The following is a 19,285-nucleotide window of genomic DNA, read 5'->3' as shown; positions in this document are numbered from 1 at the left end:
TGGGAAGGGACAGCAAACTGCTTTCAGCCCATCCCATTTGTTACAGGACTCGTCTTCCTCTGCCTGCTGACAGAAGAGCAGAACCAGGATGGGTAGAAGGCAGAGAAGGAGATCCGAGGGGTGGTGTTGCAGATGCTGATCTCGGCACACATGCCATAAGGTTGTCATTGCTGCTGTAGTAAAAATCAGCTTTGTGGCAGTTTAGGCTCAAACTAGCACTAGCTTCCATGGGATTTTAAAGAATAATGATAGCTGTTCTGTCTGTACTCCCATACAAATCTGCTTGTTGGCTTCCACTGCTAAACACGCGGTGGCTAAAATATCCTTTCTCACCTACTGCAGGCAGGTTGTTTTGGTATTGGGAGAGAGAAATAGAAACCTGATGCCAGAAAAGAAGAGGTGCTGCTAGTTTTTGAAGCTTCCTGAAAGGGATGGAAGGGATGGAAAGAATGGAAGACCAGATTTTGTCTGATGGCTAAGGAATTTATGTTGAGTATAATGTCCACAAAGTCCTTTAGCTGGGAGGTGGAAGATGAGAGAGAAGTGGAGGTGGAAGATGAGAGTGAAGTGCAGGGAAACATGGATCCATTCTGTGTACTAAAGGTTTGTATGAGGTAGAGCCCTTTTACCATGACAGTTTTAAACCATCACACCACCCCAGACTTTTCCATTGCTGCTTTTTCCACTTTCACTGTTAGCTGACTGAACCTCTCTGCTTTAATCCTGAGATATGCAAAGTGTACAACTTGCCCTTCAGTGCATGAAGCTGCACAGGGTTTATTTTTGTCTTCAGTATGGAATCTGCTTGTAACAACTGGAAGAGTGATTGAGCCAGAAACTGTTGTCTGCAAATGAAGCCTACATCTCCATGGCATCACATAGTTCTATGTGTTTGCCTGTCCTCTGCAGTGGGTGCCAGAGGATATTGCTTTTCCAGTTGGATTTGCTTGGGGTGCAGCTACAGCAGCATATCAGATTCAAGGTGTCAATTTTTAGCTGCCAAAACGTGAAGGAAGTTTTAAGTGAATGAAAAGTCTATATGCAGATTTGCCACATTTAAATCCATGTAGCACTTCTGTTTAAACATTTCTGGCTTAAGCAGTAAGAAGAGGGTAGAAGAGGTCCAAATCTCAGAAACATGGCTAGGTAATGGAAAAGGAGGAGGAACCTTCCACTAGCTGATGGGGGGGGAAGCAGGTATAAGTGATTTTCCAACTAGTTGTTGAGTATTTCCTTTCTCTGGAGATAATGTAAGTAGATTACTATTGGCTATTCCAAAACTGCATGTGAGAAGCACCTCATCTGACATTGGTACTCACAAGGGGTCCTGGGTTAGGAATTCAAAGAATATAAAAACTGTGACTTGAGATGTTAACAATTGGAATGGTGGAGGCCCTTCCCTAGGGGTATGTATCATGCTTCCAGCTGAATGATGGTGCTGGTAAAATGATTTGTCCAGCATGGTATGAAAATAAGTGGCAGATTAGGTACTGGAAGCCCATAAGGTACAGGGATACCTACAGCCATAACCCTTATGCACTTCCAACTTTATCCCTTCATAAATGTGGTTTTAGAGATCTTTAAAATACATATAGATCTGATTTTCTCATATTATACCCTGCAGCATACAGGCACTTAACTCCCATTGATTTCAGTACTTAAATGGGAGTTGTAGATCTAAAATTGTCTTTGAGGATGTAGCCTTTAGTTCTTAGTTATTGCTGAAAGAAAGAGTACTTGCCCATGCCTGGTACCTTCTAACGAGCTCAGTTAGCTTCACCTAATGCACTGAGCAGCTCACTGTTCCCAAGGAATCAATATTCTGGGCCAGATTCTAACTTGAGTCCTGCAATGCTCATAGCTCTACTAACTAATTTTTAAAATGTGAATTGTGTGTGCATATAGAATGGCATTATAATTTCCTGCCTTTTGAGTGGCTAGATGTGCAACTTTAATGTTCTCTTAATGTATTTTTGATGAGCTTTCCTAAGGCTTCTGAGTGGGAGGAACATAAAAAAAAATCCATGATGTGGTCTAGACACTACTCAAATGACCCTTTTCCCGCAGAAGTAAGAAACTCAACAGGGAATTCCTCCTCCTGAAAGCTTTGGAAGCTGTGCAGCATCCAACTTAGAGGCAGAATGATTGAAGCAATGGTTCTCGTGGAGTCCAAACTCAGCTGCTGCACATATCACAAGAAACACAGTGGATGAGGCACGGGCTGACAGGCTATTTTATTTTTTACTGTCAGCTATGTATTTATGCACAGCACAACCTTCTCCACTCTGTATATTTCAAAGTGCTAAAAAATCATACCAATTGTACTCTGCATGCTCAAAGTGCAGATTTCAAAGGTTCATGACTCAGTCAAATCAAAATCAATTTGCACCAGAACACTCAAAAGCACTTCTTCTTACTGAGGACCATTTCTATGCTAAATTTCAACTCTCTGCATGATTTTTTTTTTTTTTTCAGAGAGAAGGAAAAGTTGCAAAAAATTCTTGTAATTATAAAAGTGGTTTTCTTTCCTCCTTTCATATGCCAAATAGTTGAACTGCATTAATTCAAACAAAATTTCACTTTTCGGGCAAGGACCAGGTCCAGAAAATTTCACTCCAAAAGGTGAAAGCACAGCTGAAGGAGAAGGAAAACCTGGAAAAGTACAAGAAAAAACTTAAATCCTCTGCTCAGAAATATTCCTGCTTCACTAGCTTCACCTAAATGGGGAACTCTGCTTTCTTATTCTGTAATAATTCTTATTCTGTAATAATTGCAGAGAATAGGGAACATGCATCATGTTTCACAATAGCTTATATTAATCATTTGATGACATGTTATGTGGTGATATGGTAGCTAGGTCTCACCTATGTGTTTGAAATGTAAAATTAGTTCCTCATCACTGTTCTTTCCTAGCCCCAAGGCTCACTAAAGCTCAGAATGTGTCTCCACTATGAAGTGCTGCATAGTGTGGAGGTTTCTGAGCAAGCTTAGAGGTGTAGGCTCGGTTCATTGAAGCAGAGCAGAGCTCTGTGCAGACTAATTGTGGCTCAGCAGGATACATTAGTGTGTGTGTAGCTTTCTGTTGCCTTGGCTAGATTGCTTCCTGCACTTTATTTAGCTAGCTCAGATACTCTACACTATAGAGAGAGACTCTTGGAACAGCATGAGGAATGCTTGAAAGGGAGTCTGTTTGCTACAGCCCTGTTGCTACAGGGTTTCATAGTGGCTAATGACCACTGGAGTAGTACTGTCATACTCTGCTGAAAATCAAATGCTTCTCCTCCTCCTTCCCACCTCCTTTGCTGGAGGAAGGCAGACAAAAAAGAAAAGAAATCGTTCAGCATCTGCACTAGCTGCTGCTTCTTGCATGAAGGGGTTAGCTGCCCATTATGGCAACTTTTGGCTTCCCTTCACTCCCACTGTAGTGTAAAAAGAGCTGTGTCATATCGATACGGTGTGGGAAACCTGCTCTTAAAGGCTTCTAAATTCTAGGTACCACCAAAGAATTACTGTTATTTGTTGTTTCCTGCGCTCCTCTAAAATTACTATTTATTTCGTCAGGCATACTCAAAATCACAAGCAGGAGGACATAGAAAAAGTTTAATACTGCATTTTTCCAAGGAGCACTCAAACAGAGCACAAAGTCTGTGATAAAATCTGAGTTTAAGAATAAATCAAACTGTCTGGGTTGAAGATCTGGTCTACTTAGAAGGTCGTCTTGTACAAGAGTTTCATTTACTGACCAATCAAATGGAGATGTGCTGCAATAAAATTCTGTGAAGAACATGAAATGTGACAATGATCTTTGAAAAGCTAGGTTATAGAAATGATATTACAGATTTTAGTAATGCCTTAAATTAAGTGTCTTCAATATGCTTAACCTTGCATTAAACCTAGATTTAATAAGACAGATGTGTATTAAGTACTGAATGTACTTAAGGGAGCAATCTTGCGTTGGCAGGGGATGGACTCAATGACCTCCTAATAGTTCTCCTCCATCTCTAATTTCTATGGTACTAATTGATTATTAAAACACTTTTATTGAGGATTGATATGTAGCTATTATATAGTTATTAATCTTACAACCCAGCTGATATTTAATTTATACGTGATTTTAACATGCAATGTCATTTTAGTTTTTAAAGAGTAACCCTGGAGCAGTGCATCCATTGGAGCTCTGAGAAAGCTTGCTGGTAAATGGGGTTATTTTTAATTTTGTGATCAAATCACCCTTGCAGGGGTTTAAGTTTACAGAGCTCTCTCCATTAAAAATGAAATGTTTGCCTCAGCTACAGCATTGCTCTGGAAAGACAAGCTTCTTGTGAAGAAAGGTGCATTTATTTGGTTTAAATACTGTATGATGTTAGCACTGTAATCTCAAACAACAGCTAAATTTTGAATATTTTAAAGGTAATCTGTCTATCTCAGTTTTGGAACTGCAAAGGAATTTCACAAAACTATGAAAGTGATGAAAATGGTGCAGGGGTTTTGAGCATTCAAAATTCGTTTCTGTGAATGTTTGGCTAAGCAAAAAGCAGAAGTTTTGCAGAGCTGTGTTATTAATTCAGCTTGTATATGCCTAGGGCCATGGCTCATAATGGCATTCCTTTCTTTTTAACAGACTGTCAGGATTTTCAAAGGACATCCAGAAAGCCATAAGTGCCTATTTGTTGGATGTATTTCTCATACCCTAAAGGCTTTCTTTGATATGGACTGATCTTTTACATTTATGGATGGAAGTTGCATTAGCAAATGCCCTTTGTGAAAACCTGTAATATCTCAAGAGTTGCAAACATCTGATTTTTGGCTAAGTAAGTATGAAGAGTGTCAGAAATGAGTCCTTTTTACAACAGGATTTTCAAATAATTAGCAGTGAGGAAAAATATGAATAAATGCAAACCCTAATGCAAATCCTTACCAATGCTCGAAAGTTCCCAGTTACTTCACATGTTACAAGGAGCAGGGAGGGACTACTGCTCATTTCACTCATGGGATTTTCAGGGGTTTGTGCCTATTTTGTGATAAACATCTACATTCAACATATGCCTTTTGATGTCAAAAGTGTAATGACCAAGTTTTGTTTTTCAAGCAGAAGGCTGGAATGCAGATGGAAAAGGCCCTAATGTCTGGGACACATTCACCCATCAGGGAGGAGATGGAGTTTTCAGGAACCAGACTGGTGATGTAGCTTGTGGCAGCTACACTCTGTGGGAGGAAGATTTGAAATGTATCAAACAGCTTGGATTGACTCATTATCGCTTTTCTCTTTCCTGGTCACGTCTGTTACCTGATGGGACGACAGGTTTCATCAACCAGAAAGGCAATTGTTTCTTAAAAATAGAAGGTTGCAGCTTTAATTCAAGGTTATTGCTGCAGTCTGGCATAATTAATCCAGTATGCTATTCTGCAGCGTTGCTTTGAAATGGCAACTTTTTTTCAAAGTAATTATGGGATGATTTTTTATAGGTTTGCAACAACTTGCTAATTAATATTCTAGATCCCCTTGGATAGCACAATCTTTTGGGATGGGATTAGTGTTAGGTTTCTTATGTATCTTTTTGCTTACTCCATTTTTTAAAACTTGTAACTCTAAATCATTTTGCATCATCAGAATGTTTGTACTTTCAGGGATCCTAGCCATGAGGATGTTTTTGGATGGCATACTATAAGCAAGTGTCTTCTTTGGCAAATGCATTTTGATAGTTTATCAGTATCCTCTGATGGACTAAACTTCACATCAACTATTTCACATTAAGAGGGACATACTTTTCCCAGGTATTTTCTTTAGCAAATTAGAGAGGGTTCTTCAGACTCAGCTAGGAACTACAGTTCTGTGACAAAGACAAGACAGTCCCTGCTCTGAAGGGAAAAGCTTTCATAGTCTCAGCAGACGTTGTAAAGGCAATAGAGCACATAAACAAGCTGGTCAGATTGCTAGATATAAAATTTATTATTTATTTTATTTCCATTGGTATCGACTAGGAATAAGATTAAAGTTGCTCACTAGGAAAAGATAGGAAATAGTAGCGTTGCCTGCAAAACATAGGGAATGGAAGAAAGAAGAAATAAACAGGATTGTGAAGAGAAAAAGCAACTGAAGCTGAACCAGAAAGGATGGGAGAATAAAAGTAGTTGGCTGAGATCTCTTCTATACTGGGAGGATAATAATCTGATAAGAAAAAGCAGAGTAGATTTATATGAACCTCTGAATCTCAGCTCTTCCTCCTACACTTCTGAATCTCAGTTCTACCAAGAAGATACATATCTTTATACTTCTGGGGCAGTATTTGCCTTGACAATTCTTTTCTTCCCATGGTTTGAAGACTGCAAAGATGGAAGGCTACAAAGGGAAAGGATTTCTTAGAAAATACTCTTGACATTATCCTGATCTGTACTAAGAAGATACCAGCAGGAGCAATATTTTTCTGCAGTATTTGGTCATGTAGGGTTTGGCTGTTCAATAGGCATCAGTCTGTCCTCTGCATCCAGCAGATTAAGGTTTTTACCAGGGAGTGGAAGAGCCTTTGTTTCAAGAATTCAGGAAGGGGAACTGGTGAATCTGCAGCAAACAGACCAAACAGCCATTTTCCCTGCAGAGCATGACTGCAAAAACTGTGCCAGCATCCTGGAGAGGCTTGAATGGAAGCCTTTCCTTTGCCACCAAAATTTACAATATGTGGCCCACTTTCACTGGCACAGCTTGCCCTTCCCTAGGAACGCTTTCTGTGGTGTGTTGAATTTAAATTTGGCCGAGTCCTTGTGGTTTCTTTCCTGTACTGATATTCCTTCAGCAGGGGCTGCAGGCACTGTACAGCCCTACAAGCTGCCTGCTGAATGGGCTTTGTTACTTAGACATCAGAGTAGGAGACAACAAGCAGGTGTTCTGAATGCACTTGGTGAGGAAAGCTAACATTTGACAAAACTCAGCTGTAATTTCAGAAAATGTTCACTTGATCCCCAGCACAAGCACTTGTCTGATTAATATTATGAACTTTACGTTTAACAAAAGGGCATTGGAGGAACTCCAAGTAGGCCAGCTTTCATTAGGCAGGAGTTCACTTCTCTTGTGCAGTGATCTGTTGAAGCAATTGTAACTGCATAGCATGGAAAGGCCATCATCTTCTGTATAAACATTTTTACAAAGAGCATGTGAAGAATTAGAAAGCTTAGAGCAATGTCCTTTCAGATAAAATCATTCACACCAACTGATTCACTACCAATTTCACACCTAAGATGTAGGGCATTTGAAAACCTTTAAAACCATTCTCTTTCTAAGTCAGAGAGGGTAGGAGTCTTTTAAAGCAGTGATATTGTAGGTATATTGTTCCTAAGACATGTCACAGTTTAGGTTAAAACTTACACTGAGTTTGTTTCAAAAATATTTTTTCCAATTATTTTTCCCTCAGAAGGTGCCCTGAGCAGAACAAGTTAACTGTTAAACACTAGATGTCATTGTGGTGGGAGACAGAAGTAGTATAGTGGAGGTATCAAGTCTGGGAGGGTTTGATGCTATGCCTCACTTCTGCACGAAGGTGGAAAAATCAGGATGAAGAGAGATGACAGAAAGGAGACAAGAACAATTCTTCACTTTCCAGTGACAAAATGCTCCCTAGTGTCTGTAATGGCAAATTTTGGAGCTGTCTCCACAAAGCTCTTATCTGCACACTTCCTCAGGAGAAAGTTTTCTTCTGCATTTCTGCTTCTAGCTGACCCACAGATAGCAGCCACAGAAACTAAATCAGGCTGCTCTGGAATGTGTGAGACAATCTGGAAATTTGACTTGACATTTACATTTTTCAGGAATAGAGTTCTATTTCTCTCCATTTCCTAACACAAAGCATAAATCTTTTCCAATATTGGTGTTTAATTGAGATGTAAAAAATGAATGGTAGCTGGTTGTACCTAAATGTTATAAATCGTACTAAGTGATTTATAATCTGAAAATTAGAATGAGAAATGCTAGTGTCTACTAGGCAAGCATTACTCTCAATGTGCTAGAGCAGGATCCTGTACCAACAAATTATTCCCCCCCCCAAAGTTTATAAAGTAAACCTTGTAATCCCACCTGCAAGCAGTGAAGCCAGCTCATCCCACTGAAGTCAAATAGGTGCCTATTCAAAAGTAACAGACACAAACCATATTTGCTCCTAATTCTCTTGCAAATTGTAAGAATTTTCTTTCCAAACTTTAGAATTCTGCTATATTTCTTCTTCTTTCACATGGGTACATTCTCAGACACAGAAATACATCTCCTCAGAATTTAATGTGTTTTTCTGCTGCCATGTTTGGAAGGAAAAGCAAACTGCTTGTGAGATTTATTGTGAATTACTTTGTAAACAAACTTATCGAGCCTTGCTGTGCTAGAGGATGTATATGCATCTCTTTGTATGGCTCTCTCTAAATCTGGGATTCATAATTGATTACTGCAGTAAATGTTGTCTTAAAAAAGCCATTTCATGGAAGTCCCTATGATGAGTCATCAGAAGTTAGGGTAATTTGAAGTCTAATACTGTCCTAAGAAGAAGGTAGTGTGGGGCTGTGTGTTGGCATTTTAAAATATTGATAGACAGTAAGCTGAACCTGAAAACACCAGGGAATATATAGTGCAATACACTACAGACATAGCTACTAATGAACAGGTTTTTTTTTTTTGCTTTGGATTAAACCAAATCTCTGGTTCAGAAACTGTTAAGAATAATAATCTAAATGTTATGTAACCTTCTAAGCATGCATTTCACTAACTGTTAGTCTTCCTCCTCCTTTTTACTGTGTTCTCCTCTTTTTTATACCTTTCTCAATTCTACATTTGAATACAGCAAGGCCTTGAGATCGACATGTCATAAACTATGTCTTATTAGGATATGTGGTACTTTAAGACTCAAGCAATGATGGTGACTTTTAGGCTCTTAAGGTTCTAAACCACTTTGGTGTATTTAGGCCAAGTTTCTGAAACAAAGTCTAACTGATTTCATCATTCCAACAGCGTGATGAAGACCTATTCCTGTCTGGAGCCTCTTAGCTTAACAAACAATAATTCAAGGCTGTTGTTGGCCTTTTCCAATTCTTGCACTAAACCAGATAATTCAAGTAAAAGAGCAAGCTAATTGATACTCTTTGAACCAGAGCTTATGATGTGATTTGCAATATCTGCTGTTTTCAGAAGGCTTAAAGGCAACATAGTTGTCTTTGGATGTACATAAAATTAAAAATGCCTACACGAGAGCTTAAAGTATCCTGATATTTAAACTTACAGTGGCCTCTCAGCAGCATAAAAATAGTCCTTTAGGAAACATATTCATGTCAGCCACTGCTAAATCTGAGCAGAAGGTGAATTTCTTTTAAGCTTCTAGAAATACACCCCCAGTACTGTCCAGCTCTAAAAACACATCCAAGAAACTAAAGTTGATCTCTCTCTTATTGAAGCAGGAAGGTTGGAAGTCATTAGGTTTTAGAGAGGTGAACCAATTTCTCCTTGCACTTAGGTGGACTGAGCAGTCTGCAGCAGTGGCAGTGTAAAAAGCAGGGGTGCTGGTTTCTTGGAGAAACTATTGCCAAGCCATGTTGGTTGCTGAGGAGACCAGTGCTCTAAACTCCATTTAATATTTAGTAGAGCCCAATGAAAAGCCTGAAGTGTCGTATCAATCTAATGATAATACTGTTGACTTCACACCATTTCAAAATACTGAATACATTGACAGTATCTTCTCTGTTGTGATGCTGGTGCAGGTGGTGGGGAAGAATGGAAGAGCCTAGAGGAAACAGCTCACTCAGCTAAGGTAAAATCATAAAAGATCAGCTTAGTTACCTGGATGGGTATAGCACTGAACTTTTCCAAAGACACAGTTCTCAAGGAAACAAATGCTTTCATTAGAATAAATCTACCTGTCAGGCTTCCAAGTGTCAAGAATTTTCAACACACTTTTATCTTGTACATGAAGCCAGACTGCCATTCAGGCATTGAAATGAAAGGATTATATTTTCATGTGACCAGCACCCATCAGAATTATATTTCTCCTGGAGAGCTGCTGTCCACTGATCTATTTTGAAAATTTGCATCCTCATTTCTTTTTATGTGCCTGGTTGGAAGATTTTGTGTCTTGAGCATTTTTGCCAGCTCTGGGGACTTGTAACAGTAGTCAGCATGCAGTTGCGAGGAAATATTTGCATCTCATAACAGAGAGAATGTGCAGTGAGGTTTCCTCGTGTTAAAATGTAATAAAAATGTTAAGCTAACCCTTTTTTGTTTCTTTTAATATTTCTAGTAGTCTAATTAGTACAGAAAAATCATTAATAACATGGGAAATAGTATCCTGCTCTCTCTATCACTTCGACTTACCTCACTTCATAGAAGATGAACTTGTCTGGAGGTTTGAAAGATCACTGAGATCTTTGATATTCATGCATGGTATTGCTTCAGAACATTTGGAGACTGAGTGATCACTACTAATGTACCTTATGTTTTTGCTATAGGTGCCTGTGAAAAAGTTACAGCCCCAGCTTTGGTACCAGAGTTTAAAGGCATCTTATAATGTGATAAAAGCTTATACTGGCACAGCTGCAGTAGGATAATTTGAGAAAACAATGTGGGCTTGTATCTATAGCTATGAGTTGGTAGAAGCTCTATGAATTCTGTAGCAGACCAAAAAGTGACTAAAGGATACCTGTCCTTTACCTTGATGGGCTTGTCCTCAGGAAAGTACACACTGATTGTGAATAGCCAGCCACCATAAAGTCCTGGGTTTCTCCCACACATTCAAAACTAGTTTACTTATCATTCAGGAATTCACTAAAGAGGGAAAAATGATTATGGGTACTTTGCTCTAAACTGTTCAGCTTAAGATCAAGAAATGCACACAAGAGGCTGTGTTTCAGTGGACTGTGAAGCTGAGCAAATGGATTCTTCTTGGCCTGTGAATTGGGAGTTTATGGCTGGCTGCAGTATCATGGGATTTGCTCTGATTTCTATGTTATATCAAAGAATGACCTAAGGCTCACAGGACTGTTTTACCACTATTAGCTGGCCAATGAAGGAATCTGAGAATCCAATGAGTAATAACTGGTGACTTGGGTTTGGTTTTCCTTGAGAAGCCCATCTGGATGGCATAAGACATTGTGCAAGATGTAAACAAACAAGTCACCTTGGGATTCTTAAATACAATTTTTGCATGCTGGCTAGAAAGGGTAGAAACCTTAGTGTGTTCCTGTTGCCTTTCTGCTTGATAGCTATTTTGCTGTTTGAAATGATACTCTGGTGTTACATTATGTTTGAAGTCCAGCAATGATCTTTCTGATGCCAGCAGTAAGGCTTTCCTGGCATACATCTATTCCTGGCAATGGGATGTGTAGTGGCTGCCAGTACCAAGGGGTTAAGGAGCAGTGACAATAAGCAGATGCTAATGCAGGAAAGATATTTTAGTCTTCTCATTAAAATAAGTCATTTCACTGTCTTCATGGGTATTTGCACAGTTTTGCTTTTCCATTGTTAGTCATAAAAGGTCAGCTCATGCAAAATTAAGTTAATAGGGTCAGTGCAATTTGATGAAAACTAGTTTTAGTTTGTAGCTTAGGAAAGATAGAGGGTAATGCATCTGATTTTATGGGCTTTCTTACATCTGTTCTGAATATAACTTCTTCTCTCTTGTTCTAGATTTATATAATAACCCTATAATTTACATCACTGAGAGGAGGTTTTCCCAAAGTGACTCTACACTGCTTGATGACAGTCAATGATGGGAGAATTTCAGGCTGATTTTACAGGAAATTTTAAAAGGTACCATTTAAAATTATGAAAGATCATTTGTACAAGCTTGATATAATTTTATTTTGTGCTTATTTTCATTCAGCAGTGACCAATGTTTCTTGAAGCTAAAATTTCTATGAATTAGAGTAAAGTGATGTGATTAGGGAAAAAAAATGTTTAGCTGAAAGAACAGCAAATATTTTGGATCCTCCTTGCTCATCTTGTGGAGGAAACAGATGAGAAGGTCCTCCATATATACATTATTTCTAAACTCAGTGTTTTAGGCCTTTGTTTTGTTTGTTTTGTTTTTATCAAAGCAACTGCATTGATCATCAAAGGTGCTATCTTTCATACTTCTCACTGTGAAGGATGTAAAACTGAATGCACCTGAAGACCTGACCACTGCATCTCATAATATTCCTTACAGAATACAATCTCACACATACATTGAGGTCTGTGTCATAATTAGTTCCTGTACAAGGCCATCAAGTCATTATAGCTCAGCTCCTGTCTTTATGCCAGGATGGCCAAAGGTGGTGAAGCTTTTTTCCTTTTAAACTTGCTTTTCCATTAGTTTTGATAGAAACAAAGTTGTTGCAATCTTCAGTATTCTGGAGATTCCTTCCTCGCCTTCCTTCTGTTGGCAATATTCTCAGAGGTAATTTGCAGGGAGTAGATCTCCTCACATGTACCAAGTGAATTGTATTTTAAAATAGTCTCCCTGTTACACTTGTCCAGAGTTATCACAATCATGAATGTCATGCCATAGTTCAGGAGTTCTTTTGCAGCCCTTTTTCCATCTTCAAGTTTCTTTTTTACTTTACTATTTATATTCTTTATTTTATCCTTAATTTCACTAAGGTGTTAATTTAAAAATTGGCTTTCTATATTCTACATTTTCATTTAATTTTTCAATTTGTGCTTTCCACTCATGCCCATTCACTTCTTTGCTTCAGCTAAGCAGACAATACATATGACCATTTTCTGGCACTGAAAATGACTGGAAGGGTCTGCTACTACCTGAAGCAGGCAGATCATCTTCTAGCTGCCTCTGGAGAGCACTTCTTGGGCTGTGCTATATCTAGCCCCAGACCATGTCTGGGGAGTAATAGCTGGCATTGGACAGAAGTTTTGCCAAGGAGTTTTGTTTGCTTGTAAGGGTGTAGATAGATTATCTGGTGGATTTGACTTTCTCTACTTTCTCTGAGGAGGTAAAGAAATGAATGAGCATTTGATTCCCACTCTTTGATGAAATGGGATTCATTTACCAATCCAGTTGTTTTACAGTGTACACTGACTAATCCTAAAGTAAACATTTAAGGTAGGTCTTGATGAATCACACCTTAGTGTCATTTGGTGACACAGTTCTTTCCATGCACAGTAAGGAAATGAAGGTAGATGAGGTAGATGTTATATGGGAGACATCAAGAGCTGGGTAAAATGAACCTTCTCCTTTTGTTCTGGCCAAGAAATCTTTACAGGATGTCTGACTGTAACCAGTGCAACCTTACACAGGTTTAGTTATATGTGCAGTTTGACATTAAGTTGGATGATGTTTATGATTTTATCTACCAACAAGCATAGTGGAACACAGCCTGAAACAGGTCCTTGTATGCAAAGATAATATAAATATTAAGTCCATCAGCTGTAAGGGACTCTGAGGAAATGCCAGTAACATCATCCCCATGTAAATTCTCTCCTGCTACTCTGAGTAAACAGTTTGTTAAGGCCAGTTCATAGGTACTGACCCACAAATGAGTAACCCATTTCAAGTTTTCAGCTCAGATATCCTGCAAAGCAAGATGCTTGAAGTTGTTGACTCTATTCAGTGCTTCAATTTATTAAGCGTTATGTGAAGCAGAACAGTTTAATTGCTCTGTGTAGGGTGACTACTCTACAATAATTCCTTATCTTTTGAGCTAACTTTTGAAATTATTACTACAGGCTCTGGGTCATGACAGGGGCCTGTGTGGATTCTGCTGTGGGATTTGGACATGCCTACTTACTTTTTGATCTAGCCAATAAATAAGTAAATACACTTGACTACAAAGGAGAGTATGTCCACAGCCTGTTATTGCACTTGTTAACAGGAAAAATTCAATATGTTTTAACTGGATTAATAGTGTTTTTATTTTATCTTTTGGCACTAAACTCCCTCCTAGCTTTTAGAATACACAATTTCACCAATAATGTTAATTTTGTCAGCCAAAATATGCAAAATAATAGGGAGCTCCCCTTTTCCAGACCTTGCAATTTAGAAAGAGCTATGCTCTATTATTCTGGAAATCAGATACTACAATGCCTCTCAAGCTAGGTAGCAAGAATGCTGATGCTCAAAAATTCCTAAAATTTTTACTACCATCAGGATTATTTAAATTACAAGACTTTGGTAAGCAGGAGCAGTCCTGAGTTGGTACAGCAAATCTCACCTGCTAAGACTGTGATCACACAGTATGGGTAAGTAATCAAACCACTGTGTGTTGCCTCTATGCTTTATTCTTAGGAAAAGAAATGTGGTGCTGTCACAGAAAATCGAGGTTTTTACTTTTTGGGCAGTGTTAGCTAATAAGACCAGAAAGAACAACATAAATATGAACTAGGAACTAGAGAGTAAAGAGCATGAAGCTGCTATAAACAGATCACATTATAGGTATTATATATTGAAAATAGTTTTAAAGTGGGTACAACTGCTGCCATGTTGCTTCTGCACTATATGAATAGATAAAAGCATCAATATTTTAATAAATGTGGATATACATATTTAGCATCTCTACAGAGCCACAAGCATGTGTGGTGCTTTACAGATAAATTAAAATGATGTCTTCTTACCCCAAGGAACTGAAAATCTAATTTAGATACAATGCATGAAGAGATGAAGAACAGAAAGCTGGGTGAGAGGTAAAAAAAGAAAAAAGAACATGGATCAGAGCAGTGTAATGCTTTTTACTACCATTACTCTTCCTTAATTTTATGTAATGTATGTTAAGGATGACATCTAGACCAAAGATCAAGGCTGCCAATAAAAAGGTAATTGAAACTACTTAATTTTGAAAAGTGGAACCTTCTAAAAGAGATAATAGGGTTTCATAAAGTCTGTGGAGGAGAGCAGTGCAAATAGTGAGTAAACTATTGCCAAGAGGCAGCTGATGGAAAAGAGCAATGAAGTTATTTTGTCATCTGGCTGGTAGAAGGTTATTAATAGTGCTGATGGGAACAAAGAATGAATTAAATGAATTTTAGGTTGCAGAGGGCTGCAAGAAGTAACAACTGGAAAGAGCTGAAGTTAGGAGGAATAGAAAGTGAAGAAGTTGAGGATGATGTGATGTGATGTGGGCAGAGGCAAATAAGAGGGAGATGAGAAAGAATAGATGTGAACAAGCAGGAGTAGATTTGGGAGTAAATAGAAGACATATGAACATTTAATTTGGAGTCAGCTAGAAGGTCAACAGGAAACAATGCAGGGCAAATAGAGGAAATTATTGTGAGGAAAAAAGGGATGGTTAAGATTCAGATGGTGATAATTTTCTCCTTAAATATGCTTGAATGAAGCAGAAGAGAAAATGAGATACAAAGAATGCTGACTGCAATGGGAAGTGCAGAGCAGAACTAAAACTGACAGTAAGCAAGGTGGTTCACCTAAGAGGATTTTTTTAAATGCACCTTAAGTTAAATGCAGTCCCTCTGGACAGCTTTTTTGTCATTTTTCCCCTCAGACTCCTACGAGCTGTTATAAAACCTTTTATATATTGTTGTCACTATACACTTTGACCTTGTTCTTATGAACTAACAGTTTAGTCCCTGTTGTAGATACCTACAAACCTTCTTTGCTGCATTCCCATGCACATAAACTAGTGAGGTTATAAGGCAATACTGTAGTCCATGAAAATATGATTTATTGCTAAATTAAATATGGATGTCATAATGTGAGCCCCTCTAGGTCAACTATAAGCTTGAATGTTATTGAAAGAGCTGCAGCAGCAGCTCTGTTTCTTCATTGCTGCTGACAAAAATGCCTCTACAAATAGAATACAACAATGCAGACACATTGAGGAGTCTCTGAGATGTGCTGTCCCTGGCATAACATTGCCATGTGACATTTTCAAGAACTATAAATACATTGACTGCATTATAGTGTACAAGTTAAGAAGCTTTGCAGTAGTCACTGCAGAAGCATTAAAATAAAGCTGAATTTGTGGTGAATATTATGAGGGATTCAAAGCTTTAAAATAACTCCAACATAAACAAAACCCCCCAGAACTCTAAAAACCACAAAAAGATATAGCTACTATAGGATAATACCTTTATCAGATTTAAAATGCAGTTTTCAAAGGTTCAAAATACCTAAGTATGATTCCTTAAAGTTCCACTTGAAAGCCTGTTTCAAAACTTCACATTATGCCAAGAACAGCCACAAATCATTTCTTAGGAAAGTTGCCTGAGACCAGCTGAAATAACCACTTTGTAGCAGTATTTCCCTGTTGCTGAAAGTTTATACCTCATTTTCCCCCACTAATCCTTTGGTCTGAATGTCTTAAGCCACAAAAGTGAGTGCACTTCTTTTTTTCAACTTCTAACTAGCAATTTTCCAATGCAGTGTTATGAAGGAACATTTTCTTTCTCAAACTTGCTCTGTAATCTGCCTTCCAAATTTCTTCAGCGCAGGTAACAAGACCTGGTTGTATACTTGGGGAAATTTCTGCTGGAACTGAGTTAAAAGTAGCCTGGTCACTACACCAACAGAAGATGAACAAAGGCATGTGAGTGGATTTCTTGCTTGTCAGTGTCTTTACTTTGATTGAAAGGATTAAATTAAAAGTAAAATTTTGCAATAGCTGCTAGATGTGTATGGGCTGAGCAGGAGGTCCCCAGGGAAAGGGCAGCAGGAGACATGGGAGCCTCTTGTGCAGTCTTAGAAAGTCTTAGACTGAATGGTGCAGCAGTTTAAGCTGTTGTGAATCTGGATATAACCAGTATTTCACATTCTCAAATGGTACCTGAGATGTGCTTTGATTAAAGAAACCCCACAAAACTAGTCCCCAGCCCACAGTGAGCTCTTACTTTTCCAAAGTGTTAGTGACTGTAGCACAGGAATAGTTGCTGCTCTGTAGAGGAGAGAAGGGGTCGTGGTTGCTGGTTACCTCAGAGATAACCTAACTGTTTAGGCACTGTGGATGCTGTAGTGCTGCTGGAGAGCTCATGATTAAGTCCCTACTAGAACTCCTTTCAGGGTATGGCTTTTGTTAGAGGATTTGCTTTGCTTAGATAGAAGTACTTCTGCTCTGTGGAAGCAAACTTCTGGGGATGTTAGCTTTGCTGCTGGTTGCCTCAGCTGTGCAAAGAAAGACTGAAGATCTCAACAGCAACCAGTCTCTAGGCTCCAAATCATATATATGTGGCCAGAAAGTTAGCAGCAACTCACCTGCAAGTTGAAGATTTCCCTTAGGAAATTATTTGTACATCTACAACATAATCCCCACATCAGAAGTAGCTACTGTAGGGTTTTGATTCTGCTTTTTTAGTGTATGAGATGAAAGGTAATAGCAACTCCACTGGAAAAAAAAAAAAAGAAAAAAACCTTCACAAATTAAAAGGAAGGATTTTGGCCTTTCTGATGAATAAACAGGCTTTTATGAAAATGGTGAGTTCAAACCCCTCAGATGTGGATTGCACACAACATCATTTGGTTTGATATCAGTTCTAAGCCACATGCTTCATTTGGAGTTACCTTTCAGGAGAAAATGTACTGAATCCACAGAGGCACATCACAAAAAAAGACTGTGCTAGTGTAGTGTCTTTGAGACAGTTTTTAATTTAAATCTCCCCTTTTTCCAAGATAATTCAGTTTTAAATAACTCAGCCCCATTATGTGCGTTCCAAATGCCTTTCCTACAGACTTGCTCATAGCAGAAAGTAAGTTAATATATAATGCAGTTTGCCTAAGCTTTCCCATATAGGCATACATCTTTCCTGGAGTTGAGAGATAAGTCCAGCTTATTAGAATAAACACCTTTATTTAGAGATCTATCACTTCTTAGTCACAGATTTCTATTCCAGAAAATGAGATTGTGCATTTTAATAAGCTAAAGTTGCTGAGGGAGGGGAAACCTCAATCCATCCCACTCCCTCCAGTTTGATGTCAGTGCCCAAAAGAGATGCCCAGAACCTGGAGAGGGATGACAGGTCAGCAGGAGACACCTGAAGAGCAGCACAAAGGAATTCCAGCCTCTCCAAACAGTAAGTCACCTTCACCAGGAACCCAACCTAAATGCTTCTAAGCAAATGCATGTAGCATGGAGAATAAACAAAAGGAGTTAGAGGTGTGCACATGCCTGCAGGGCTACGATCTTATTGCCATCATGGAGATGTGATGGGATGGCTCTTAGGGCAGGAGTGTGGAAATGGAAGGACACAGGTTTTTTAGAAAGGACAGGCAGGGCAGATGGGCAGAGGTGTTGTCCTCTATGCCAATGGATACCTAGAGGGCATGGAAATCTTCCTGGGGATGGATGAGAAGGCAGCCAAGAACTGATGGGTCAGGATTAAACAAAGGGCAGGGACAGGTGACATTATATTAGGGGTCTGAAAGAGGGTAGATTTAGATCAGATGTGAAGAAGTTCTTCAATACATGGGTGTTGAGACGCTGGAACTGGTTGCCCAGAGTACTTGTGGATGCCCCAGCCCTCAAAATGTGCAAGGCCAAGCTGGGTGCTGCTTAAACACCTGGTGGAAAATGTCCCTGCCCATTACAAAGGGGTTGGAACAAGATTATTTTTAAGGTCCTTTCCAATCCAAGCCATTCTGGGATTCTATGATTCTATGAATATACAACAGGAGACATATTACTTCATAGGGTAGAGCTCATTACCAAAATATTATGAGAACCAGTTCAAAAGGTATTAGAAAATTAGTGAGAAAGCTGTTAAATGTAGTAGTGCTGCTACAACTTTTATCTTGAGATATGTGTGAATGATGATTCCTGAGTGTTTTCCAAGGGAAGTATTTGTGTCCTGCTTCCCATCTTTCTGTCTAGATATCTGCTGTTGAGCATTTAAGTAGGTCGTCCTTATGTTCATTTGGCAGTTTCTGAGGAATGGATCTTTTCCAAGACACCTTTTGTTGGTTTTAGTTGGGTTTTGTTTGTTTGTTTGTTTTCTTCAGAAGTACAGATAAGCGAATGAATAAGCAGAGAACCTTACCTAGGGTCTGCTCTATTAGAAAACAAAAAACCAAATCTGAGTTTTGAAGCACTTGGATAGCTTATATGTTGCTATCCCAACTAGCTTCCCAACTAGTTATTTTTCATGATGTTTCTGTGATACTAATAGCTCATCATTTGATTTCATGGGAGTTATTGTCATTCTAAAGGGCTAAAAATGAATGTAAATGCAGCTGTACAGGGAATATTACAATGTCAAATGAAGCAGTGTCATTGCAGTTCTCTGTGTATGCTGCTACAATGTCAATATGAAAGGGAAGAAACCATATTGATCAACAGAGCAGAGTATCAGAAGTGATTGGATAAAATGCAAACAATGCATTATCTG

General features: G+C 38.7%; 1 protein-coding gene across 1 annotated transcript; it reads left to right on the top strand.

Moving 5' to 3' along the window:
• Positions 1–498: 498 nt before the first annotated feature.
• On the top strand, positions 499–10,529 carry LOC128974760 (cytosolic beta-glucosidase-like). Its single transcript, XM_054391458.1, has 4 exons — positions 499–603; positions 910–982; positions 5,093–5,320; positions 10,471–10,529. Exons 1-4 carry the CDS (start codon positions 499–501, stop codon positions 10,527–10,529), a joined length of 465 nt encoding a protein of 154 aa, XP_054247433.1.
• Positions 10,530–19,285: the final 8,756 nt, after the last annotated feature.

The sequence above is a fragment of the Indicator indicator genome, chromosome 23 (assembly GCF_027791375.1).
Source record: "Indicator indicator isolate 239-I01 chromosome 23, UM_Iind_1.1, whole genome shotgun sequence".
NCBI classification, from domain to species: Eukaryota; Metazoa; Chordata; class Aves; order Piciformes; family Indicatoridae; genus Indicator; species Indicator indicator.
The sequence above is the reverse complement of the archived record's forward strand: the minus strand, read 5'-3'. Positions and strand labels throughout refer to the sequence as shown.

Coding starts and splice junctions, on each gene's coding strand:
- LOC128974760 (XM_054391458.1), top strand. CDS start 499: ATGTCCACAAAGTCCTTTAGCTGGGAGGTGGAAGATGAGAGAGAAGTG. Junction 604..909: donor ATCCATTCTGTGTACTAAAG/GTTTGTATGAGG, acceptor TGTCCTCTGCAG/TGGGTGCCAGAGGATATTGC. Junction 983..5,092: donor AGCAGCATATCAGATTCAAG/GTGTCAATTTTT, acceptor TTTTTCAAGCAG/AAGGCTGGAATGCAGATGGA.